Genomic DNA, 25923 nt, shown 5'->3' with positions numbered 1-25923 from the left:
GTTTGATCCCTGGGTCGGGAAGATCCCCTGGAGTAGAAAATGGCAACCTGCTCCAGTATTCTTGCCTGGAAAATTCCATGGACAGAGGAGCCTGGTGGCTTACAGTCCATGGGGTCCCAAAGAGTCGGAGATGACTAAACACACACACACACACAGGGCAAGGAAACAGCAGAGCAATTTGAAGCCGCTAGTGCGCCTAAGGTAACCACAGCAATAAAACCCAAACCCAACTCATTTCTGACTCAAACTTCCACATTAACAGGCTAGCAAAAGAAGACCTGTACCCTCTGCCCAGAATAAAGTATATACTTCAGTCTCTGCTTTCCCACCTATTTTATCTGCCAATCAGTAACAAATCACAAGCCACCTAAAAAAAGCAAGAAAAACAACCCACTATCAAAAGGCAAATTAATCAATAGGAGAAGACTTAGAAATGATCCAGATACTGGAACTATGAGACAGGGAACGCATGTACACCTGTGGCGGATTCATGTCAATGTATGGCAAAACCAATACAGTATTGTAAAGTAAAATAAAGTGAAAATAAAAATTTAAATAAAGAAAAAAAAGAATTTTCAAAAAAAAAACAAACAAAAAGAAAATAACTATGATTAATACATGAAAAGCTTTAATGGAAACATTAGCCAACATGTACGAACAGAGGTGGAATTTCAGCAGAGAAATGAAAACCTTAAGAATCAGAAGTAGGGGGAAAAAAAAAGAGCACCTAAGAGTTGTATGACAGGGATTTCCCTGACAGTCCAGTGATTAGGGTTCTGCACTTCCACTGCAAGGGACATGGGTTTGATCCTTGGTCAGAGAACTAAAATCCCACATGCCTCCAGGCACCAAAAAAAAAAAAAAAACCCAAAAAACAGAAAGAGAGAGAATTCTACGACAATATCAAATGGTCTGAGATAAATATTAAAAATATAATTTTTGCTTATTTTAATTGCTTCAGAATATATCTAACTACCTAAAGCAAAAACAGTAGCAGTACAGTGTTAATGCATTTGTAAAAGTAAAATGTATGACAACAGTACAAAGATAGAAAAAAAGAACTGGGAGTTAAACTATTGTAAGGTTCATATATGTGAAAATGATGTAATATTATATAAGGTATATGTTGAGATATTACATATAAACTACAAAGTGGACAAATTCTAACTGCACAACTTAATAAATACTTATACATATGTACTATGGAAAAATATTATTTAAGACAGACTGTAATTAATTAAAGATGTACATTGAGAAACTAGGGCACCCACTAAAAAAATAAGTATAAATAGTAAGCCAATAGTACAGCTAAAACAGCTCAAAGAAATACTCAGTCCAAAAGTAGGTAGAAAACAGAAGCAAAGAACATATGAAATAAATAGAAAACAGAAAACAACTAGCAAAGCGGCACATTTTAATCCAACCACATCAGTAACAACACAAAATGTAAATGATCTAGACCCATCAATTATAAGACAGACATTGTTGGATTAGATAAAAATGCAAAATCCAATATGCAACTTATAGGAAGCCCACTAGAAATATAAAGACACAAATAAATCACAGATAAAAAGATGGTGAAAAACCATATAAACAGTAATCAAAACAAATGGGGAGTTAACTATAGTAACATCAGACAAAAGACTTCAGAGTAAGAAGATAAAAAGAGATGATAAAGAGGTCAATTCACCAAGAAGAAAATTCTGAAAGTGTATCTCCTCCAACAGGATAGCTTCAAAATACATGAAGCAAAAACTGACAGATCTGAAAGGAAAAATAGATAAATCCATAATTATAGTTGGAAATGTCGAGACACCTCTCTGTCATCAATAGAACAAGTTAACATAAAATCAGCAAGGATCTAGAACACCTGAAAATGGAAGGCTAAAATTATGTGAATTCTGAGGGGAAAAAAAGAAAGGGCCACCTCCATTAAGGAGATGGATGTAGCTCAGGAGTAGGAGACAGACTTACAACAGGAAAAAACTGCTTTGGCTCCTCAGTTTCACCACAGAATAACCTTATTATCTACTGAGCTGGTTGGTATCAAAGCACAGTTAGAAACCCTCCCTCAGTTGCTGCCTGAGAGGTTTAGGATCAATTTCAACCTTCTTAGCAGGGCCTTATCACTAGACCCCCTGCTGCAGACTAGTCCCTCCCGTGGTCCAGTCACAGTGAATCATTTGCAGTTTCCAGAAACCAAAGGAGTCCAGGGCTTTCAGAGCTCATCAAACAAACGTCTTCAGAGGTTAGAGCGTCTGCCTGCAATGTGGGAGACCTGGGTTCGATCCCTGGGTCAGGAACATCCTCTGGAGAAGGAAATGGCAACCCACTCCAGTATTCTTGCATGGAGAATCCCCTGGACGGAGGAGCCTGGTAGGCTGCAGTCCACAGGGTCACAAAGAATCAGACATGACTGAGCGACTTTACTTTCTTTCTTTCTCTAACATACACCTTTGTCTCTAATACCGTTCTCCCACCTTTTTCCTCAGCATTCTGGCTGACATCTTTCTCCACACATTTCCTTGTGTCCCTGAGTGTGTATGTCTCAGTTTCCCTTTCTCTAAAAGTCTCTAAAATCATTGTTAAAGATAAATTCCATTAAACAATTCCACGCACCCGTTCTTGTCTTGAGAAACTAGTGTTAAACCCCACTTGTAAGGACACAGATATAGCTTTCTGATAGCTTTTATCCTATTTCCCAAGTTCCTGAGGCAAATAATAAAGCAATTCATCAGACCACTAAAATTTCATGAAAATTTAACCATGAAAATAATATATGCAATTTTTCTGGGGAAAAAAGTAGATCTTTCACAGTTCAATTATGAAGAATATTTTACAAGCTAGATTTGAAAACTTTTATAATTGATGACTATGCCAAAAAAACTGCTGTCAAAAAAGATAATATCTTAAATGCGGTGATAACACAGAAGACTTTTTTTAAATTCTTAGAGTTTTACAAAACTTCACGATGAAAATGCATTGCTTTTTTTAATGCTTAAACTTAAATTATATGTGTATATATTTATTATTTATGTATATTTACTACTGTACTTTATTATTTCATAAATAATGAAAATTATGTGACTGTTTGAGTTTTCATCTAGGATACCAGGAAACTCAAGATCAAACTCATTTCCCAGTCACAATGAACAGATGTCTTCACTTTTCAACAATACTTGATATCTAGTCTTTTTCATGGCTTCGGTTTCCTATTTTTACTTGCTCATTGCAAGTACCATTAATTATGGGACTTTCCTGGTGGCTCAGAGGATAACGCATCTGCCTGCAATGCAGAAGACCCAGGTTCAATCCCTGGGTTAGGAAGATCCCCTGGAGAAGGAAATGGCAACCCACTCCAGTATTCTTGCCTGGAGAATCCCATGGTCAGAGGAGCCTGGCAAGCTACAGCCCACAGGGTTGCAAAGAGTCGGAAACCACCATAATTACTCTTTAGAAAGAGATATAATAAATATATAATTTATCTAATAAATTTTAGTGTTACATAATTGTTAATTATGCGTGAGCCATTCTCTTTATTACTATTGTACCCACATTGTACTCAAGTAACTAAAACTCTTTACAACTCACAAAGATCCAAGAAAGTTAACAAAGAGCAGAGCAATTTTATTCACCTGTGAGGAAATAAGCAACCATCACACTTTCACAAGCCACTTCATCATAAATGGTCAGGCATAAAGAAGAAAATGAAGTCTCCCCAGTCAGACCTAATTCCAAGTGTCTGTCTTGTCGAATTAATCTCTGCAACAAAAAGTGAGAAGTAACTTATCCAAACGTGAACCTAGTAAGCAGCAAGACCCTATTTCCTTTTGTAAAATCTAATTTTGACATGCCCAGCAGCGGTAGCACTCAATTACTGAGAAGTCCCATTACACCCACAGTGGGGTGTAACTGAACACCTGTCTTGAAAACTAGCCTGGTCACTTCAGATCATGCATGTCTAGACAACTGCAGCTCCCTCTGTCCCAGGTCCCATGAGCACCACTTCAGTCACTTTTATAGAAAAGTATCCACACATCCTGGAGACTACAACAGGAAGCAGAGGGCATAGGTCAGGAAATTTCCTGTACCAAGAAATGCCAGGGAAATCAGCCATATAACTAGTATTTACTTTTAGGCGGTAATAAAAATACCTTGATAGACAGGGAAGGAGGCAGATAGGAGAACATCAGGCTTGTGGTTTCCCACATATTTGTCATGAAAGAAAACTCAAATATAAAGAACTTTAAATGATAATCTGAGGCCAAAGTTGGCAAGCAAAAGCCAGCAGTACACAGCAGGGCTTCAGCAATGCAAGCAGCCTGGGTCGTTTACTCAAGGGCCTCCCAGAAAGAAAAGAAAAGAGTTGAAAATGATTTCAGGAAGCACTCACAGGTTTTCAAAAGTCTGTTCCTCCCAGATCTTCAAAATCAGGCATCAGTCCTGAGAGATAAGCAGCAGTTGGCTGAACTTTCTGCCACCGGGCGCTAGATTTGTTGGCAGTATTTTTTTTTTTTTTTTGCCCCCATCAAGGGCAGACAGAGATTGAATTCTTTTTACCAAGCACAGACCAGTGCACACAGAGGTATCCAAAAACAAATGTTAAATTAAATATTGATTCCTGCTTATCACTGCCTATAACACAAGTGGTGCCCGGACAGTTTCCTCAGTGCTTAGTGAAGAGTTCTCTGAATGCTTCACAAATATCGTCTTCCATTTAACATGAGATGATCCAACAAGATGACGGGATATGAAGACACTAAGCCGAGCACACCGTCCTCCCTTCAACAGGCTAGACTCCAAGTCCAACAGGAGCCTGTCCGCCCCCCAGGGCCTCCCAGAGAGCTCGGCTCAGGCGCTCACATGCTCAGTCTTGCCCCGTGAGCCTTGCTCAGTTTGAATCTCTCCCACGCAGCACAGGTTCTTTCCCAGAATGAGACCCACATGCGCTCTCTCTCGTGTTCCCAGGGCCACACTCGGGGCCACTCTGACCGCGGTCTCTCTCACACTCACGGCCTCTCACCATCTCCTCTCTCCGTCTCTCGCCCACTCATGGGAGTCATGCTCACGCCCAGGGTCTCTTCTCACACACAGCGTCACCTTCACACTCCGCGTCTCGCACACTCAGAGTCACCCTCAGACCAACTCTCTCTCTTTCTCTCACACAAACACACACACACGCGGCGTCTTTCCTCACACACTCAGCCCTTACACTTCTGCAATTCCCCTCACGCTCCAGGTCCCGCTCACACGCACGGCTTTCCCCTCAGGAGGGAGCGCGCTCACGCGCAGCGTCTCTCACGTGCCCGCGGCCTGCGTGGCCCGCGCGGGGCTCCCGGGACTGCATCCCGCACGCGGCGCCGGCGCGGCCCGGGCCTGGCTCCCCGGGCCCCGCTCCCCTCGCCCGGCCCCCTCCCCCCTGGCCGCGCTCTTCCAGCCCCGCTCGCCCGGCGCGCCCGCCCGCGGCCCGTTACCTCGCGGTGGCCCGGCGCCTCCAGGATGCTCGGTCGTGCTGCCGCCGCCCCCGCCGCGACCGCTCAGGCCCCGCCCCCGCCACGTCACCCGCAGCCGGATCGCGATAGCGCGCGCCGCGTCGGGACAGAGCGCGCGGCTCAGCGCCGGGCTCGCGGGCGGCGGCGCTTCCGGCCAGCGGGAGGCCGCGGCTGCTTCAGGGATTCAGTGGGCTGCGCTGCGGCGCCCGTCCGTGCGGTCCCGGTTCCCAGGACCCGGGCCCAGTCACGCTTGCCGACTGGATGGCCGCTCCCCGACTCTGGAGACTCTGGGCCTCTGAGAGGACGCATCCGCGGGGGAACTCTAAGTGACCCCACATGCGTTTCCTCTGTGGTTCTTGGCCTGGGCCACATTCCCGGTGCGGGGGTTGGGGGGGACCCCATACAGCTCACACGAGGAACTCTGAAGAGCCTCCCTACTTTGTTCGCCGCCAACACTGCTGCTAGAGACCCTGCGGAGACACAGACCCAGGACGCGACCTCCGACTACCGCACATCCTTTATAGTCCCCACAGACACATGGACACAGCTGGGCTTCAAGAGCAAACTCCAGGCCTCCCTGGGGCCCAGGCATGAGGAGCGTTTTCAGTCTTCATCCTGCCTGACTCCTCTTGGAACTGCATCCTCCTTTCTTCCTCTCTCTAGTTCCTCCTCCTCTGCTTTCTTCTAAGGATCCTTTTCCTCTGGTAGCTCCGGGGCTGTGTTTAGGGCCTCCTGTTCTCACGGAAAGCTGAGCTTAGCCCCTAGCTTCCACACCTCAAGCCATGATTCTCTTCTAGGCCATAGAGGCATTTCCCCCAGACACTTGTTCACAGCTGCGCATCCTCTCCTTTCAGGGTGACTACGCAAAAAACCCCCCCACCAGGCAGTGACCCTGCAGAAGATGACCTCTTCTGGCCCCTAGGCTCTGCATCTCATGGTTTTCTTCTCCCCAGCCAGAAGAGCCTTCCAATTCCTATCTTTCTGTCTCTAATCCACTCCCCACAGAGTAAGCTGTGCTCCTAAAATAGAGATTGGAATGATTTTATATCTAAATGCCTAAAAGCCCTTCCATCTCCTCCCTATAGACCTGAAATGATGATCCTTGAAAAGCTTTCACTGGTGCTGCCCTCCTTGCTTTCTCTGCTTGGATTATTTTCTCTAAATGTGAATGAGAGTACAGGCATAAGGTGTCATTGCTCTTGGCTTTATTGTGATTTGCAGATATTGCATCTTTTACAATTAGAAGGTTTGTGGCAACCTGATTTTGTCAAATGATGGTTAGCATTCTTTGGCAATAAAGTATTTTTAACGTAAGGTATGTACATTTTTTTAGACATAATGCACACTTAATAGGCTATAGTGTAAACAGCTTTTAGATGCACCAGAAAAATTCATGGGACTCAATTTACTGCGATACTCACTTTATTGCAGTTGTCTGGAAATGAACTCGCAGTATGTCTGAGGTATGTCTGCTTGTATATATTTGGAATCATTAGAGTCTGACCCTTTGCCCCCTGGATCAATCCCTCCTGCCTCTCTGGCCTGGAGAGGAAGGGCTCTGGATACTTGTGTCACTCAATGGCAGCCAGTCCACTTGTTCCTGTATCAGCAACATACATGACCTGCAAATTCCCAGAACCTCCGACTTCACTGTCTCACACCCTGCCAGCATCCTGCCACCTGAAAGCTATTATGAACCAAGTGCTGAATCAGATGTTCTGTAACACCATCAGTGTTCCTCAGGTGTACCGTAGAAGGTACATTTATTCATACCCACTCTTCAAATGAACAAACTGAGGCTCAGGGAGTCAGACTGCTTAGCTGGAGCTGGTAAAGCTCAGGTTTGAACCCCTGTCTGCCAGTCCTGAAGCGTGCTCTGACTCCATATCCTTTCTCTGCAGCTGTGAAACCGAGGGTAGAAGTGGGATTGAAATAGGCCAGGGGTGAAGGTGGCTATAAGGCAGTGAGTATCAGATAAGATGTCAGGGCATAGCTAACAGGCTGGGCAGGACCTGGGGGTAAGGCCAGAGATGCAGCTGGATTTCTAGACATCCAGCTGTATTTCTATTTCTAGAAATACATCCAATGTACTTCTAGACCTCCTAACCCTCAGGGCAACACATTTTTCCATGCTGGGCCAGTAACTGGTGTAGAGAGAGGGTTCAGATCGCCCTCTACTGGCCCAGGATGTATTGACGCCTAAAACCTAGGCTAGCCAGGCTCCTACTCAAGGAGGCAGGAATTGGGGTTCCCACCACCCACACTGGCCCTCAGCTCTGCACAACAAAATTCAGGCCTGAATACCATCCCTATGCATGATTTCCTGTCTCAGACATTCTGTTTCTCGGCCCTTATCCATCTCCGTTTGCTCCCCAGTCTCTCAGTCCCTGTCTCTGCCCATCTTGGTCTCTCCCCCTTCCTCAGTCTTCTCCTGTCCCCAGAGACGAACAGATGGTGGGCAGATGAGCTTATGAAGCTAAGTAGAAGGGTGGCATTCTAAAAAAATTCAAAGGGTGCTGAGACCTGTAAGTTGAGGGTGGGTAGAGGCTGGGAAGGGGAGTCCAGTCCTGTCAGTGACAGGCAGAATTGTCCTTGGCTGCCAGCTCTCAGGTGGCATTTGGGGTCTGTTGACCAGATAGGCGCAGGGAGAGGACAGGACCTTCTCTCCAACAGGAATGTTTCACATCCTGGTTCTCAGTCCCAGGATGGGAACTAGATGCCCGGAGAGAGGGCAGGAGGATAAAGCCCAAAGAGGAGCACGGGAGCCACAGTTTGGTGCTGAGAAACCCCATCAAGGCCCCACAAAAGGTCGGGGTCTAACCCCCTGATTACCTGCCTCTCTAGCCCCCTCACCTTCCACTGCCTCCCTCCTCTCATGCTCAGAGCAGAGGCTAGGCCAGGGCATTTTACAGCATCCAGAATACTTTTATTGCCAGAATCGAGGTACAACCTGCTCAGAGTCCCATATGGGGCCCCCCACTAAGGAACGAAGGGAAAAACTGATGCTGGGTATGAATGTGACAGAGAAAATCCCACTTTACAGAAACCTTGTAGGAGCGAAGCACAGTCCATCCTGACTGTGGCTTTAGGGCCCCACCCTAGAGGCCAAGTCTTGGCCGTCGCCCACTTGGAGATCACCAAGGCAGATCCTGATCCTCCATCCCTCCTGTCACACGGAGAGTCATGCAGCGCCTCTGGAGGGGACCCTCAAGGCACCTGGCTCTCTCAGGGGCCCACTTGAGTTTCTGGGCTCATCCCTGCTGACTAAACACCACTGAGCTACTTGCTAGAGACAGGTGCTGGGCAGAGTGAGCAAGAGTCCCACCTCCTCTCAGTCCCGTGCCAGCCTACGTGGGTGCTACAGAGACCCTAGGGCAGGGCAGCTAGCTATGTGGCAGGTTAGCAAGAGGGCAGCTCTGGGTGGCTCTGATTGGCCTTGGCTGCTTCCTTGAGTTCTGTTTCTTCATAAGTACCTAAAGGGTGAGGCACCAGGCCCACTCTCATCCTTGACCCACAGCCCCAGGGTGAAGGGAGACAGCATCAATACTGTGTACACAGACCAACCATGGAGATCAGGGCTCCTGGGACCCAGTCCCCAGCCCTGAGCTAGGCTGTTCTTAGAGGTAAGAGAGGTAGGAGTGAATGCCCCAGGCCCTGGGAACACTGGGAACACATGGAGAAGACAACAACCCACCCCTGCCTGCAGGGGGAACTGGGCAGCTCCTAGAAAGCCACAGTTGGACTGAGTGAGCAGTTAGGCCACAGGGAATCCAGCAGCTCCAGCCACTCATGGCCAGTAGCAGGCCGACGTGTGGCCAGTGTGTGAGAAGGTGCACCCTAGGGGCCAGGAGCCCATCCTAGGGACCACAGGCCAGTAAGATCCCTCATCAGAAGGCCGAGGAGTCAGGGCCTGGTGGGCAAGTGTGAAAAGGCCACAGGGGTAGGAAGAACACACGGTTCTGGCACTGGCGAGTGGGGCCAGGTGCCAGTCAGTCCCCTTATGAAGCTATCCTGAGGTCACAATTCCACCAGCAGTAGCACTCTTGCCATCAAGGGTCCCTCAAGTAAGTCCAGACTATGTCTTCCTCAATTCCAGAGAGGAAGGATAAGAAAACACCATTTCCCCATTTCACAATCCAAGATCTAGGAGTTTAGATGATCAGTCACAAACCGCTAAACTTGTGGGCCATGGTAGAAGAAGCCAGAAGAAGCAGCGGTGGCTGGGTCACCCCATGGCCCTGCCCGTCACGGGCATCAGGGCCCGAGAAGCACACGTTTCAGGTAGGCCAGGGTAGTGGTGTTGGCCAGCATAGCGATGTGCTCATTGCCGGGCAGCGCCTGCAATGACACTTCTTGCTTCTGGAGGCCACGCCAGGTCTGGCAGTGCAGGGCGCTCTGCAAGTTCACAGTGCCATCACCGCTGCCATAGCGGATTTTCGGGTCACGGTCTGGGAAGCTCTCGTAGTCGTAGGACTCTGGCGTGGGGACCCCCGTACCATAGAGGCAGTGCAGTCGCACGCCAGGCGGCACTGTGGCCTCAATCAGCCCCTCCGTGTCCTGCCGCATGGACCAGCCGTCTTTGAAGCCGATGTCCTGGAAGAACTGGCGGTAGTCCTGCAGCGTGTAGTTGGCCTTAGGTGTGTGCACGAAGACCTTCTGCGGTGACCAGGTATAGTTGTAGGGCAGCAGCCAAGTGGTGGAGACAGCAGACCGCTGCTGTGCCCGGATCTTCAGGGACTTGATGACTGGGATCCGGTTGTTGTCTCCTGTGGGGTTAGGTCAGTCTTTGCTAAGGAATGCCAACTAGCTGGGCAGCGTACTAACCACCAGGCCCCCTGCCAGCCCCCAGCCAGTGCCCAGCCAGCATTCCACCATTGCTACACTGTGGACATCATTGACAACTCCCCTATTTCCCTGTATTTTTGCTCCACCTGGGAAGCACATGACCAAGACTTGTTCCTTTCCTTTTGCATTTTGTCACTAGAGGTTCAAGAGCACATACCCATAGGGTGATTTGTGGTTAAAAACAATACCTTCCTCAGAGTACTTATCACCTGGCCGGTATGCACTGACCCTGTCGAAGGTGAATCAGCAGGTTGGCAGCCCAGAGACCCATTCTTCTGAATCTTTATTACATTGAGCTTTATAAACCTTTTTTCCCTTCCTATGCTCAGACCTACAGCCAAGCCAGCCCTGGTCTCATCCCACCCACATACCTGGCACCTGGGCACCCGGGCCTCCAGGAGACAGGGCAGGAGGGGAGGCCGTGGACAGAGAAATGCCAACACCACAAACACACCACCGGCCAGTGAGGTCTCCAGAGGAGAAGCAGGAAACACGGACCCCATGTCCTACTCAGAATCCAGGGCCGCCCATCACCCCCACTCTGACTGCAGACCTTCAGTTCTGCCTGACAGGGCCTGGCTCCAGGACCCCTCAGGAAAGGGAATCCCTAGCTAGGGGTCCATAACTGCCACCCTTCCTGCCCCACCCCCACTCCCAGACTGCCAAGGCCTGACAGCAGTTTCCCAGCATCTGAAGCAAAGCTCTAAGGGGGCTCATGGGGAAGCTTTGAAAGGGCCAGCTCTGAATTCCCCCATAGCAACTTGTCTCAAACTCAGAGGATGCCCACATCTTTCCTTTCAAGTTCAGGCTGGACAGAATAGACAGTGTGATGAGTCCTCACTACAACTGGATCCACTGTCCAACTAATTCAGGGTCACTACGGACAGAAGCCTGATCACAGTGATCATGTGACCAATAGGCAGGTCAGGCAGTGCTGGTCACTTGAGGAAGAACGCTCGTCAGATGCTTGGCCCAGCCCTGGCTCACGGCTCCCACAGTGAGGGGCCATGGGGCTCATATCCAGTCCTAGCAGAGGGAGGAAAGCCCTCTGGCTCCAGCTGGCAGGTTCTAACAGTTGTGAAAAGGCAGGTGGATTGGAAAGGAACAGGGAAGGAGGTGGTTTTCCCAACTGCCAACCAAGCGGGCCCAGATAAATCTGCACCTGCTTCCTCTTTGTGTTGCCCACAGAGGCTGCCTGCGGCTGCAGAGTGAGGTGTAACTCATAAACAGGAAGCCGAAGCCCAGCCTTCCTTCTCTGGGGTGAAGGTGGGGATGAAGAAATGAGGAGGGGGGTCAAAGAGAGGGAGAAGTCTCCTGCAGATAACTTAAAAAAAATTTTTTTTATTGTTTGGCAGTGACATCTTAGTTTCCTGACCAGGGATTGAACCTGCACCCCTGGGAAATCCTTCCTCCAGAAAATTCTGGATCAATCCAAGTTAGACCAGCCAGGCCCACACAGTGTGTGTGTGTATGTGTGTGTGTCTGTGTCTGTGCGTGTGTACATGTGTGCCTTATATGACCAACAGTTATGTCCCTCTATGCACATGCTGCAAGCAACTTACACAGATAACAAGGGTCATCGACTAGAGAGGTGAATTTAGAAGTAGTGTTATATTCTCTTTTAGAAAGAGATGTCTGGAAAAGAATACCACTCTGGAGAGGGAAGGCTCTGGACCCAAGAGAAGAGACATGAGGGTAGCCCAGGAAGACTCGAGAGAGGGAAAGGGACTGTGTCACCCCCAGCACCAGCCCTCCTGACACTGGGCCAGGTGGGATCTTACCTGAGGCCAGGACACGCAGGGTCTTGGCCACGCCCCCCCAGGGCGGACCCAGTGCCACGAAGGCAAGGATGTACTTGTCCTTCCAGTCCTGTGGCTGCTGCTGCAGAAAGTAGAGCATGTACATGTTGCCCATACTGTGGGCCACCAGCACCACAGGGCCCTTGTACAGCTGGTACATCTCCTCGATCATCTTGCGGAGGGCCAGGAAGTAGGGCCCGTTTTCATCTGCAGGCCAAAGCCAGGCGGGGGTCAGGTAGGAAGGGTCCTTGGGCCTGAACCATAAACCATGTGTCAGGCCAGACCCAGGACTACACGGGTGGGGAGAGTGTGAAAATTCCAAGCGGAGGGGTCTGGTTTCCCCTCAATTTCCACAAAGGGAGCAAACAGAGGAGCTCCTTTCCCCTTCCTCTGCCTCATTTGCTATTCCCAGGGCTCAGAGGCCCAGAAATCTTGGGCTGAGGGCGGGGAAAGACAGGACAGGGTGATCAGGGATGGGAGCAGTGACAGCTGGGCTGGATGCCAGAGACTCGGGTGTAGGGGAAGGCCCAGGGCCTGTGGTGGCTGTGATCTCCTCCTTCCCACCTTCCATGGCCTCTGGGGGGAAACCAGAGCAGCCACTTACTTGGAGCTCGGCGCCAGTCGTAGGGGGCCCCCCGGAGATCCTTGCCTCGTTCGTAGCCCCAGCTCACAAGGCCTTCCACCATGGTATGCAAATAGGAACCTATAGACAGAAATGCTTAGGTTTAGACAGAGTACAGTCGCTGTCAGCCAACCACACCACGCCTACCAAGGAGATTGTGACATCTACAGCCAGGAGATCCCCAGGAGAGTGCTCTACCGCTCTGTGCCCACATGGATCAGAGATGGTTCATGAGCCACTCCTTCAAACCAGCAGGGTTCTTCCCACTCTAGGAACCCCTCAGAACCTCCATCCCCATTCCCTAGGGGGCATGAGGAAGGGCTACATACCCACGCTGCTTTTGCTGGGGTCCAGGAACTCCAGTGAGAAGGTGTCCCCAAAGCCAGGGACACGCACATCCACACCTTCGGGAAACTGGGTGGTGTGGGACGTTTGGTTGTAGACCAGCCTGCCAGGAAGGGATACTGAGCCAGTGACCCAGAGGCAACACCAAAGTTGACATGTCCCAATACTGTCCTGGGCCCTGAGCCATATTCCCTTCCCATTCTCAGGTCTGGTCAGATGTATAGAGACCAAAAAAGTAACAGAGCAAGTTTGTAAAGCATAGATCCAAGTTGTTGTTGTTTAGTTGCTAAATCATGTCTGACTCTTTTGCAACCCCATAGACTGTAGCCTGCCATGCTCCTCTGTCCATGGAATTTTTCAGGCAAGAATACTGGAGTGGGTTGCAATTTCCTTCTCCAGGGGATCTTCTTGACCCAGGGATCGAACCTGCATCTCCTGCATTGGCAGGCAGATTCTTTACCACTGAGCCACCAGGAAAGCCCACAGATCTGAGTAAGCCCATCTAAAGGAGGACCCCATCAAGGCTCACTCCAGAGACTGGCTCCAGAACCCACAGGCAATATTCCCTTCTCCTCACTGTCACCCACATGAGAACGCACATTTTAGATCTTGTGGGGAGAGGGACCTGGCTGCCAGGCCTGGCTCTGCAATGAACATCACACTCTACTCCAAAACTCGAGCAGCCTAACTGCAGGCTCCCACCACTTCCTCTCCGTGGATTCAGTTCCCGCCATCCACCCTAACATGACCCAGGGCAAGGCAGATGATGAATGTAACACACAAAGAAACCAGACAGAGAAACCCTGAGCACCAGTGGCTGCTGTGTGAGCTGGAGGGCAAGGCCTGGAGAAATGATGGGGCCAGGGTGGTAGGAGACAGGAGGAGAGCCTTGTGCCAGGTCAGGACTTCTGCTCTAGCCTCCCCTGATAATAAGGAGGCAAAGGTGCCCGAAGAAACACAGGCTAGACCCGCAGTCCCCAGAGGTCCTGAGTCCCACCCACCCTTAGGGATCAGCCACAGAAAGCTGATAAGTACCCAACACTGGCCCAAATAAAAGTCCTGGGACCCACTCTCTCCAGGGCGATCTGGAGATCATCCCAATGGCCACTCAACAAAGTTCTAGAAGGCCAAAGCACTCTGGTCTGGATGCAAGTCCCAACAGGTCAGAGGCCCAAGAAAGGTAGACAAGCCCCTCTCAGGGTCAGTCTGCCCCTCCAGCTGGCATTACCTGAGACCATTACGCCTCCACCACAAAAATAGAAATGCAGATCAACATCCCAGAAATAGCCCTGATCACACAAGGAGGAGGAAAAGAGTCAAGAAAGTTGGTGAAATAAACAACAGGGAAAGGGAGGACACCCAGAGAATTGGCTGGAACCAGGCAGTGTGCCTCCAAGGAAAACATTTTAATTTGTAAGATTCCATTCAGTTCAAATACTTACTGAACACCAATTATGTTTCAGGTTCTACAGCTTTAAAGATAAAAGAGACACAGTCCCTGCCTTCAGGGAGCTCCGTGTGCTCAGAATATGCTCAGGAACCCTGAGCTCAGAGATACACAACTCTGGGTTGAATTCCAGTTTGCCATTTATTAGCTGAGTAACCCCAAACAATTTTGTAACCATTTTGAGCTTCCAGATTTCCTCATCTGTAACACAAGTTACAGCACTGTTTCACAGGGTTGCTGTAAGACTCAATGAAAAAAAGTGGGGGAGGTATTCTCTGGTGGTCTAGCGGCTAGGACTTAGCACTTTTACAGCTGGGGTCCGGGTTCAAGCCATGACTGGGGAAATGAGATCACGCAAGCCGCACAATGCAGCCAAAAAACAAAGAAAGAAGAAAATACGTAAAATACATAGTGTCTATGCTCAATAATGAGTAATTCTCATCAGTGACTATCTTATAATGGGAGAAACACCCTAGAAAACTGTTTGGCAGGCCAGGAATGCAAGTTAGAAGAGGCAGAAAGAGAGATTAAGAGCTCTGAGGGGTGGCAGGGAGACTTTACAAAGGAATCAGTCTGGGGAGAGGGATGGTGGAGATTTGTTTGTTTGGCTGCACCATGTGGCATGTGAAATCTAGTTCTCTGACCACAGATTGAACTTGAGCCCCCTGCACTGGAAGTGCAGAGTCTTAACTACTGGACCACCAGGGAAGTCCCAGGCTTGGGTTTTAAAGAGTGAATGGGAGAGAGTTGATCAGGCAAAGGGTGGCCCAGAGTGAAAGCAAGTGGAAAGGAATCCCAGGAAAAACAAGCAGCTGGAAAAGCAGGCGTGACCAAGGCAGAGGCAAGGGAAGGTATTGGGGTAGGGGGAGGTGGTGGCGCAAAGCAAGGCTGTGAATAGCAACCGGGGCCTAGAAACCACAAACAGGGCAAGAAGCACTGGAGAAGGGAAGGGGAGAAAGTTCTGGCTGGGAGGGCACAGAGGCAGTGCAGACCAGATTGGGGAAGGGAGAAAGGTCAGTGACCTGGAGGTCCCTTGAGGCACAGATGAGCTAGAAACAGGCTCTGGAGGCCTCTTTGGACTAGGTCAGGGGGCAGCACCCTGCTGTGCCCCAGCCCTCACCGGATATTGTCGATCCAGCAGTCAATGATGAAGGGCAGCAGCAGCTCCAGGTTCAGCCACAGTGTGAAGTAGTGATCCGTCTTCTTTGAGCAGACGTAGTGCACGACGGATGGCTTGTCCAGCTTTGCCTCCAGCTGGTTGCCCATGTCACCGGGCACTGCAGGGGGACACAGAGCATGAATCAGGCCCTGGGCCTGGCTGGATACCCAGCAGCCTTCTCCCCACAGCTGTCCCAGGCTGTAGAGCAGGTGATACTCAGCAGGGCCCTGTGGGGCTCCTAGACACAAAAGCCTTTCTGTCTCCACCATTTCTTTGATTATGGGAAATAGGCTTCTTTCTGCCTCATGACTTCCCTGAGTTCCAAGGGGCAGATTCAAGCAGTGGTTAATTAGCAAAGGCAGGGGATGGGAGACCTGGGAGAAAAGTTAGTCAGAAGACAACCATGCAGCCTTGGGGCAAGGCCCTGTTGTTCTCCACACACAATATAGCTTTGAGCCATTTTTCAGATTTCAAAACCCCCTCCAGGTAGAAGTTAACAGTTATGGATGGTATGCTGCCCACATCAGAAGTGACAAGCAGATTCAAGGGGTTAGATCCGTTAGAGTGCCTGAAGAACTATGGACAGAGATTCATGACATTGTACAGGAGGCAGTGATCAAGACCACCTCCAAGAAAAAGAAATGCAAAAAGGCAAAATGGTTGTCTGAGGAGGCCTTTAAAATAGCTGAGAAAGGAAAAGACGTGAAAGGCAAAGAAGAAAAGGAAAGATATACCCATCTGACTGCAGAATTCCAAAGAAGAGCAAGGAGAGGTAAGAAAGGCTTCCTCAGTGATCAATGCAAAGAAATAGAGGAAAATAATAGAATGGGAAAGACTAGAAGCACAAGCTGAAATCAAGATTACTGGGAGAAATATCAATAACCTCAGATATGCAGATGACACCACCCTTATGGCAGAAAGTGAAGAGGAACTGAAGAGCCTCTTGATGAAAGTGAAAGAGGAGAGTGAAAAAGCTGGCTTAAAACTCAACATTCAGAAAATGAAGATCATGGCATCCAGTTCCATCACCTCATGGTGGATAGATGGGGAAACAATGGAAACAGTGACAAACTTTCTTTTCTTGGGCTCCAAAATCACTGCAGATGGTGACTGCAGCCAGGAAATTAAAAGACACTTGCTCCTTGGAAGAAAAGCTAGGACCTAGACAGCATAAAAAGCTGAGACATTACTTTGTCAACAAAGGCCCATCCAGTCTTTCTGAAGAACCGACAAGACGATGGAAGTGGAACAGAAGAGGAAGCAGACATTCTGCAAGTTCACCTACTGCAGCGGTGTGGACCTCAACCAGCTGCTGGACATGGCCTATGAGCAGCTGATGCAGTTATACAGTGTGTGCCAGCAGCTGCAGCTAAACCGCGGTCTGCGGAGGAAGCAGAACTGCTGCTGAAGCGGCTACGCAAAGCCAAGAAGGATGTGCCGCCCATGGAGAAACTCCAGGTGGTGAAGACAAACCTGCCGCATGATGATCCTGCCCGCCATGGCGGGCGTCTGCAACTGCAAGACCTTCAACCAGGTGAAAATCAAGCCTGAGATGATCGGCCACTACCTAGGAGAGTTTCCCATCACCTACAAGCCTGTGAAACATGGCCAGCACAGTATCAGGGCTACCCATTCCTCCCACTTCATCCCCCTCGAGTAACCTGCCAGCCAATAAAGGCAACAGCTGCTGCTGCCGCTGCTAAATCGCTTCAGTCGAGTCCTACTCTATGCGACCCCATAGACGGGAGGCCACCAGGCACCCTCGTCCCTGGGATTCTCCAGGCAAGAACACTGGAGTGGGTTGCCATTTCCTTCTCCAATGCATGAAAGGGAAAAGTGAAAGCAAAGACGCTCAGTCGTGTCCGACTCCTAGCGACCCCAAGGAGTGCAGCCTACCAGGCTCCTCCATCCATGGGATTTTCCAGGCAAAAGTACTGGAGTGGGTTGCCATTGCCTTCTCCAATAAAGGCAGAAAGTGAAAGTGAAACTGAAGTCACTCCGGCTTGTCCAACTCTTTGCAACCCCATGGACTGTAGCCCACCAGGCTTCTCCGTCCATGGGATTCTCCTGGCAAGAATACTAGAGTGGGTTGCTATTTCCTTCTATAGGGGATCTTCCCGACCCAGGGATCGAACTCAGGTCTCCTGCATTGCAGGCAGACGCTATAACCTCTGAGCCATCAGGGAAGCCCTCAATAAAGGCAGGGACTTCACCAAAAAAAAAAAAAAAGGTCCCTCTAGTCAAGGCTATAATTTTTCCAGTAGTCATGTATGGATGTGAGAGTTGGACTACAAAGAAAGCTGAGCACCGAAGAATTGATGCTTTTGAACTGTGGTATTGGAGAAGACTCTTGAGAGTCCCTTGGATTGCAAGGAGATCCAACCAGTCCACCCTAAAGGAAATCAGTCCTGAATATTCATTGGAAGGACTGACGCTGAAGCTGAAACTCCTAATACTTTGGCCACCTGATGTGAAGAACTGACTCACTGGAAAAGACTCTGATGCTGGGCAAGATTGAAGGCAGGAGGAGAAGGGGACGACAGAGGATGAGATGGTTGGATGTCATCACAGACTCAAAGGACATGAGTTTGAGCAAGCTCCGGGAGTTGGTGACGGACAGGGAAGCTGCAGTCCATGGGGTTGCAAAGAGTCAGACACGGCTGAGCGACGGAACTGAACTGAACCGATGCTGTCCACAAGCATGTAGATGCCCAAAGACTGGCTGGAACCAGAAGGTTGATGATCCTCCTTATCTCACCACCAACCCATCAGAAGAATACCTTGAAGAATGTTCACAAGCTGATTACACTCTCTTGGAATCTTAACTATAAAACGTATCACCCTCTCCAAGTTGGGACACACAGTTCTGAGGGCATGAGCCCACTGTGGCCCCCTTTGCCCTGGCAAAGCAATAAAGTTATTCTTTTCTACTTCACCCAAACTTCTGTCTCCAAGATTTAATTCGGTGTCAGGGTACAGACACCAGTTACAGCTTCACAGGCAAGGTCTTATACTCTGAAAGCAGGATCAAGAAACAGGACAGAGCTTACGGCCACTTAACCAGTCAAAGCTAAATCCAAAGAAGGCACTCTGGGACAGGCTTGCGGAAGGGGACAATGAACAAAAAAGGTTGAGAGAAGCTGCCACCAGCCAGCCTACCAAGGCCCTCAGACCTTACTAAAGGTCAGAGCCCAGCTGCTAAATCCTGCTAAAGATCCCGGAGGGCAACTGATCTGGGGACCCCAGCACCTTGGCACACCTGGACCCTGGGTTGGAAATGGCTCTCCAGAAGCTACATACGGTTCCAGCCACAGCCCCATGGGGATGGGTGTGGCCAGGCTCCACTGATGACTTCTCTCTACCTGTTCAGTCTATATAGAGTCCTGCTTTACTGCTGTGCCAGGCAAAGGGGGCCACAGTGGGCTCCTGCCCTCAAAACTGGGTGTCCCAACTTGAAGAGGGTGAAAAGAAGTTTCATAGTAAAGGTTGAAAGAGAGCGTGATCAGCTGGTGGACATTCTTCTGATGGCTTGGTGGTAAGATAGGAAGATCATCAACCTGCTGGCTCCAGGCATCTACAGGTGTCTACATGCTTGTGGGCAGCATGCTGCTGCTGCTGCTAAGTCGCTTCAGTCATGTCTGACTCTGTGCGGCCTCAGAGACAGCAGCCCACCAGGCACCCCCGTCCCTGGGACTCTCCAGGCAAGAACACTGGAGTGGGTTGCCATTTCCTTTACCAATGCATGAAAGTGAAAAGTGAAGGAGAAGTCGCTCAGTCCTGTCTGACTCCTAGTGACCGCATGGAGTGCAGCCTACCAGGCTCCTCCGTCCATGGGATTTTCCAGGCAAGAGTACTGGAGTGGGCTGCCATTGCCTTCTCCGTGTGGGCCGCATACTCTCCATTAACTGTTAACTTCTTGTGACACTCAAACCCACCCACCTCCATTCCTTCACTGTCCCACCTTCAAGGCCCTTCTCAGTCCCAGTGACCTTTACCTTTTCTCCCAGTGACCTTTGCGACCTCACTGCTCCCACATGCCACAAACATAGCCCCATGTAGGGTCCATGATCACTAACAGGACAACCAGTGTTTGGCTCTCCTGGGCATTTACTGGACTCCAGCTGTGAACCCAGCCCTGCAGAGGACAAGCCCTCCTTGGGCACCAACCTACAGTGTCCTCAGGGCAGACACGAGAGGGAGGTATGGCCCCGGCTCTCATCTCCCTTTGTGATGTGGTGCAGAAGTGGGGAGCATGACAGGCCCTAGATGACACACCTGTGGACTAGACAGTGCAGTGGCGAAACCTTGGTCACTGTGTCCATCACAGAGGAAATATCTGAAGGAGGAAGTCACCAGATCTGCTCTGCCTGGATACGCTTTGCCTTGGTCAGGGCATGTGGTCTCTAAAAGGGTCACTTCCTAGAACTAGGGAAAGAGCCATCCACGTGCCTTTCTCCTCAAGTAATACAGGAAGAGGTGGAAATAGCTTGCTACAGTTCCATCCCACTGCTCAGGGCCTTCTGTATTCCTCCTCTGGCCTCTACTTCCTCTACCACCAACTGGAGACCCACTCACGAAGACTTGTCACCCTTGGATGCTGATCCTCTGATGGCCAAGGTCAGGTCCCTGCTTTGCACCCAGAAACAACTTGTCTGCTGCCCACCATGGGGTTTCCCAGGACTAATGTCAATAGCCTCATTCTCTGAGAAGCTAGGCAGGTTAGGATTCCAGTTGCTCTGTGTCTCTAGGTACACCCTGAGGCTCCTCTGCTGTGATGGAGAATAACTAAGAACTGAATGAATAAATGAGTCCATTTAGCACCAATCCAGGAGAAAAGGCCTAGGATCTGTCCATCAGAGACCACATACTTCCCAACGCCACATTCTTCATACTCAGTACTCCTTAGGTCCACACAATGCTCCTGGCAGGCCCCCAGGGTGATGTCCAGGTGACCCAACCAGTCTCGAGCCCTGACCATTCACTCCTACCCCCACTCCATTACAGACAGCCTGCACTGCTCAGCTTCCTCCCTCTGATACATAGTTCCCTCTGCCTGGAACTCTCCTGGCCTCAGGCTCCAGCTGCGCACTCCAGGAAACGTCTCCTGACCCCTGATGTGATGGATAGATTCTCTGTGTTTGCCTAGCACAGACCTTACCTCTGGAGATCATCCTGCAAACTTACAGAAGGCAAGGCCAAATATGCCCAAACTCCATGGTGAACCTGGGCCCAGCATCCCCCAGGGAGCATGTCCTGGCCCAGAGTTCCTGGTGAAGGACCCCTGGGATCACACTGCCTGCCAACCCCAGCTCTTCTTGGGAATGATGGCTTGTATGAGGCATCCAAAGCCCCCAAGACAGAGATCTCATCCCTGCCATACCCACCACAAGGAAATACTGCTGGCTTCTGTACAGCTCCCTGGGCTAGAAGCGAGGAGGAGATAAGACTGGGAGGTTGCCTAGCCCCAACACAGCACAGTCCAAGTAGGTCTGACAGGGTTAAGAGTGCCATACAACATCTGTTCATAGCAAGGGTCTCAACCCTTCCCTCCACCTGTATCCATCCTCAGATTCCCTTGAGCCTCCTCCCTCAGGCCCAAGGCCACATATTTGATAAGTTAGGGGAAAGCCCTGGTGGCAGGCTAGGAGAGTAATCCTTCCCCAAAGAGCTTACTTTCAGTAATGCCCCTCCTAAATGTGTCGGGCTGGAAGGGTGGAGGGAGACAGCCTACTAGCCAAGCCTAAGTCAACACTGAAGCCCCTGGGGGCCAACTTCGAGGGCACTCTACCGCCTATCCTCAGGAGTAGGGTCAAAAAGCCTCGGTCTTTCCAGCTAAAAAATGGGGATAAGGAGAGGCGAAGCTTGGAAATGAGACGACCCCGCGGACCGATGCATAAACGCGCGATGCATAAACCCTCCCACTTAGTCCCACGTTCTACAGGGAAAGGTGACAAGAGTTTGACCACACCCGCGCACAGCATAACGGGAAGTGGACGGACAGACCCAGGTGACAAGACAGTCATACGCTCCTCCACCTCGTGCTTAGAGGAGATGCAGACAGCCCCGCCTGCACCCCATCCAGCCGGACGCACGAACGAACGGACCCACAACTGGACGCGCGCCTCACCCAGCACCACCGGTGGCCGACTTCCAGCTGGGAGCGCAGGATCTGCGAGCATCAGGAGGAACAGGAGGCCATCCATGAGCAGGGTGGAGCGGTAGAGGCAGAGGAGACCCATGGCAGGGACCGCAGCTCCGGGCGAGAAGGGAGGACTCTAGCTTGGGTCTCGTGCCTAGGCCCGGCAGGCAGCGACGCTCTTAACCCCGCCGCTCGCAGCCTTCACAGCAGCCGGGCCAATCAGGACCCGCCTCCTGCAAACGGCCAGCCAATAGGAACTAGCCTCTAGGGTAGTCCTTCCCCGTCGGAGCTCACCGCCCCGCCCCTACCCATCCCTGGCCCACTCCATTAACCGCGCTGCACGCCGAGCGCATCGATCGATAAAAGCTCAGCCCTGCTTTCGCGCACGGTCTCAGCGGTTCTCACCCAACCCGCCTCTGCTGGGTACCCAGCTCAGCCCTCCGCATCTTAAGTCCACGATGAGCAGCTCTTATCCCTGATTCCTGGCGCTTCCCTCATCTAGGATGCGCCGGGCCGAGTGGGAATTCAGGGTACAAAGCTCAGTAACTCGCCGCTGCTGAGCTACCCGGGTCAAGCCTGAGGAAGAAGAGGATAAGTGAGCCTCGGGCTGTTCTTCAGCCGGAGGAAACTAACCAAGACCTTTGTTCAACTCCCAAACCGATTCTTGGCACCATTCCCCGAGAGCACCTGAGTTCAGGCAACATTGACCCAAGGACCCACCTGCCATCTGCCTAGGGTAAGGCCAGGTCAGCGTGTTTCGCTTCCCAGTGAGAGTTCAGCCCGCCTGTTTCTGGAGTGTGGAATCACCCTTTCACCCCCATCCCTGGCCAGTTTGTTCGCCAGGTTAAGAGTGGGCTTGAACCTCAACCCTGCGCCAGCCCAAAGGCGAGTTCCCCTGCTGTTCCTCCACCATTGCCACCCCACGCAAACCGGACATCCAGAGAGGACACAAGTCTCTATGCATGGAATGGTGGGGGGGGGGGGGGGATGGCAGGGACGGGTAGCAAATAGAGTGGGCAAAGGTTTGACAGCCAGTAATATTCTGGGACCAGGCATTACTTTGGAATAGAGAACCAGCATGTTTGGAGAGGAGCTCTTGACCCTTCACACATCCCTTTCTTGAGAACCAGTCAACACCCTGGTCATCCCTGGATTATTCTGAGACCTTTTCCTGCCCCTTTCTCCCTCTCTCCCTCCCTTTCTTTCTCTTAGTCAGTGGCTGATAGTTTCTAACCTCCTGGAGTGACCCTCAATGAATCTACTCACCACCTTGGCCTGCCCCTCCCATGTGCTTTTAGTGAAACACATTTGTGGTTGGGATACTCTCCTCTCTTAAGGTCCAACTATCTTCCACCTCAGACCCTGACCCAGGGACCCCCTTCCAAAACCCTTCTTCACCTCCATCCCAGACCATAGCAGAGTGGCTGCTGAGGACTGATCTGGTGTAGACCCAGTATGGGTGACCATACTAGGCAGATGTCTAGAGCCAAGGGTTAAGTGGGGACAGGGTGGAGATCAGGACAGCCTGGGCTGCCTTGGACTTTGATCACAGTCTAAATGCCTTGTCAGCCCAGCGGCCTCAGGTGCCTATGGGCCCCTCAGAAGGTGGCCCTGTCCTTGAGAGTGTTTCCCTGCTGGCCCCCTCCCATAGGCCCTGAAGATGATAGAGCCGTGACCACTGGAGGAGGGGGTGCCAAGGTCTAGTCAGTAATAAACCAGTGCAGGCACTGTGGAGAGGGGCCAGAGGGTGAGGGTCCCCCATTTTTAACATGATCCCCTGGGCTGCAGACCTCTAGATACCTCCTTGACTTTCAGACGCACGACTACGTGGTCACCAAATTTTCCCAGCTCTACTCTCCCAAAGCCAGATTACCCGCATCTCCCTAGCAGCCTCCTTACTTATGTCCCAGTTTATGCCCTTATTCCTGTGTCATTAAACATTAAATCAGATCATTGAGACTTCCCTGGCAGTCCTGTAGTTAAGATTCTGTGCTTCCACTGCAGGGGGCACAGGTTTGATCCGTGGTCTGGAAACTAAGAATTCTCAGGGGAGGTAAGTGACTTGGGAGGTGATGTTAAGGGCTTCTCCTTTCACCTAGGCTATCTTAGGGTGAAGTCTCCAATGCCAGCAGCTCCTCCCTACTCCGCAACACCAGGTTCCGTCGATGGAATCAGTGCGCCCTCTGGTGGGTACTCAGCGGCTATTCGCGGAGCAAATAAATACATGGAAATGGAAACTCCAGGGAACCCAGTGCGCTAGCTATTCTGGAGGCTTGCTAGAATAGGTAAGAAAGGGTCGCAGCTGGCCCAGCTGGGGGCCGCTGGCCGCTGAGGGTGGGGATGGGCCTGGGCTGGCGACTTTGGATCGCCGCGATGGACCCCAAGCAAGCGCTCAGCCTCAAATCCTCCGACAACGGAATTATTTCCTGGGAGTGAGGAGAGTGAGTTTACACCATTCCTCGTCTTGGAGTTCCACGAGAAAAGCCACACTCCTCAGATGAGGAACCCCACCATCTGCTCAGACCTTCATGTACCTGCAGCTGGAGCGCCCACTGCCTTAGTGGCAGGCTTCCAAGCGCTGCAGTGAGGACGGGATTCCGCTAGCTTGCGGGCAGGCTCACCACACCACGATGCTTTTTCCTGAATACCCAAAGTACTGTTTGGAAAAGGAATCTGTCTGTGCCGTTGGAGTCTCGCTGACGTCTCTCGCATATCTTATCTCTGATTCATTCATTCGTGACTTGTGAACACTAGCTAGTAGCAGGGTGAGGATGGGGGACATTTATCAGTGAAATACAGAAATTTCAAACCGCAGTGGCTACCCTTGCTACAGAGGGAGGTGCCTTGAGGGGAAAATCTGGAGGGAGAGCAGGGGTTAACTAGGGCAAGGGCGGGTTGGAAGGAGAGGCACAGATGACACTCTAATACAAAGCTCCTGTGGCCACAGGGAAGGTTACTTTTGATGGAATACGGGAAGAGCGCTTAGTCAACCATTCATTCATTCTTGAGTTACTACTATGTGCCCGGCAGGTCCAGTGATAGACTTTGGATAAGCCTTTCCTCAGGCAACGGCAACCCACTCCAGTACTCTTGCCTGGAAAATCCCATGGATGGAGGAGCCTGGTACGCTGCAGTTCATGGGGTCTCGAAGTTGGACACGACTGAGCGACTTCACTTTCACTTTTCACTTTCATGCATTGGAGAAGGAAATGGCAACCCACTCCAGTGTTCTTGCCCGGAGAATCCCAGGGACGGGGGAGCCTGGTGGGCTGCCGTCTATGGGGTTGCACAGAGTCAGACACGACTGAAGTGACTTAGCAGTTCCTCAAGGATATTCTCACCGGGCTGGGTTAGAGTGGGGGGTTGGTAGGGGATGGATGGTGGGGTAGGGAGACAATAAACGATTTATCGTGTTAGGAGTTGTTTTAGTGGTGGCAGAAGACATGAGAGCCGGTTGGCGGACAGGAATCCGGGTTGTTTAGTATTAATGGGGTGATCTGGGAGGACCATCTGAAGATAAGTAAGGGAGCTCAGCAAAGCAGGGGGACCAACGAAGTTTTAACAAATTTAGTTTTTCAAGAGTCCTAACATCAGGAATTATCATGTGGGGGGCAGGGGGCGGACAGGTGTGCGGGTATCTGGGGGAGCCGTCCCACGCTTGGGTTTACTACTCGGCAAGGACCTGTACACTCATGAACGCGTCTCCAATGGAAATGCGCTCAGGACGGCTAGGGTACCAAGGGGTTACCTCGAGCTGGAGGATTCCCTGGGAACCTGATGTTGAGACCTACCTGTGCTGAATGATGAATAAAAAAGGACCTAGCGCGAAGGGAATACCAGACCACCTAACCTGCCTCTTGAGAAACCTATATGCAGGTCAGGAAGCAACAGTTAGAACTGGACATGGAACAACAGACTGGTTCCAAATAGGAAAAGGAGGACGTCAAGGCTGTATATTGTCACCCTGCTTATTTAACTTATATGCAGAATACATCATGAGAAACTCTGGGCTGGAAGAAGCACAAGCTGGAATCAAGATTGCCAGGAGAAATATCAATAAGCTCAGATATGCAGA

General features: G+C 50.6%; 2 protein-coding genes across 7 annotated transcripts in view; both read right to left on the bottom strand.

The window, feature by feature from the left end:
* SLC7A6 (solute carrier family 7 member 6) overlaps window positions 1–5513 on the bottom strand; it is a 30576-nt gene extending 25063 nt beyond the window's left edge. For 2 of the 5 annotated variants that reach the window (XM_052656188.1, XM_052656186.1), the window contains exons 1-3: window positions 4394–5333; window positions 3636–3762; window positions 1691–1764 (exon numbers count right to left, since the gene is read on the bottom strand). The gene's annotated coding sequence lies outside the window, so the exon portion shown is untranslated. Of the gene's footprint in view, window positions 1–1690; window positions 1765–3635; window positions 3763–4393; window positions 5334–5474 lie in introns of those variants that run through there. The other 3 variants (XM_052656187.1, XM_052656185.1, XM_052656189.1) reach the window with 3 other exon arrangements.
* A 2882-nt stretch (window positions 5514–8395) lies between these two features.
* On the bottom strand, window positions 8396–21997 carry PLA2G15 (phospholipase A2 group XV). Of its 2 annotated transcripts, XM_052655562.1 has the most exons (6): window positions 21837–21997; window positions 15671–15827; window positions 13088–13206; window positions 12741–12839; window positions 12119–12343; window positions 8396–10258 (listed from the first exon to the last, which is right to left on the bottom strand). In XM_052655562.1, the coding sequence occupies exons 1-6, from the start codon at window positions 21946–21948 to the stop codon at window positions 9747–9749; spliced, it is 1224 nt and encodes a 407-aa protein (XP_052511522.1). In that variant the 5' UTR covers window positions 21949–21997; the 3' UTR covers window positions 8396–9746. The 2 variants fall into 2 exon arrangements, with proteins under 2 accessions (XP_052511522.1, XP_052511523.1); XM_052655563.1 differs by lacking the exon at window positions 13088–13206 and having other exon boundaries at window positions 12119–12390.
* Window positions 21998–25923: the final 3926 nt, after the last annotated feature.

Source organism: Budorcas taxicolor, chromosome 18, assembly GCF_023091745.1.
Source record: "Budorcas taxicolor isolate Tak-1 chromosome 18, Takin1.1, whole genome shotgun sequence".
NCBI classification, from domain to species: Eukaryota; Metazoa; Chordata; class Mammalia; order Artiodactyla; family Bovidae; genus Budorcas; species Budorcas taxicolor.
Note: the sequence above shows the minus strand (reverse complement) of the source record. Positions and strands in the feature narration are given on the sequence as shown.

Coding starts and splice junctions, on each gene's coding strand:
- PLA2G15 (XM_052655562.1), bottom strand. CDS start 21,948: ATGGGTCTCCTCTGCCTCTACCGCTCCACCCTGCTCATGGATGGCCTC. Junction 12,344..12,740: donor CGACTGGCGCCGAGCTCCAA/GTAAGTGGCTGC, acceptor TTTGGCCTGCAG/ATGAAAACGGGCCCTACTTC. Junction 10,259..12,118: donor CCTGCGTGTCCTGGCCTCAG/GTAAGATCCCAC, acceptor CTAACCCCACAG/GAGACAACAACCGGATCCCA.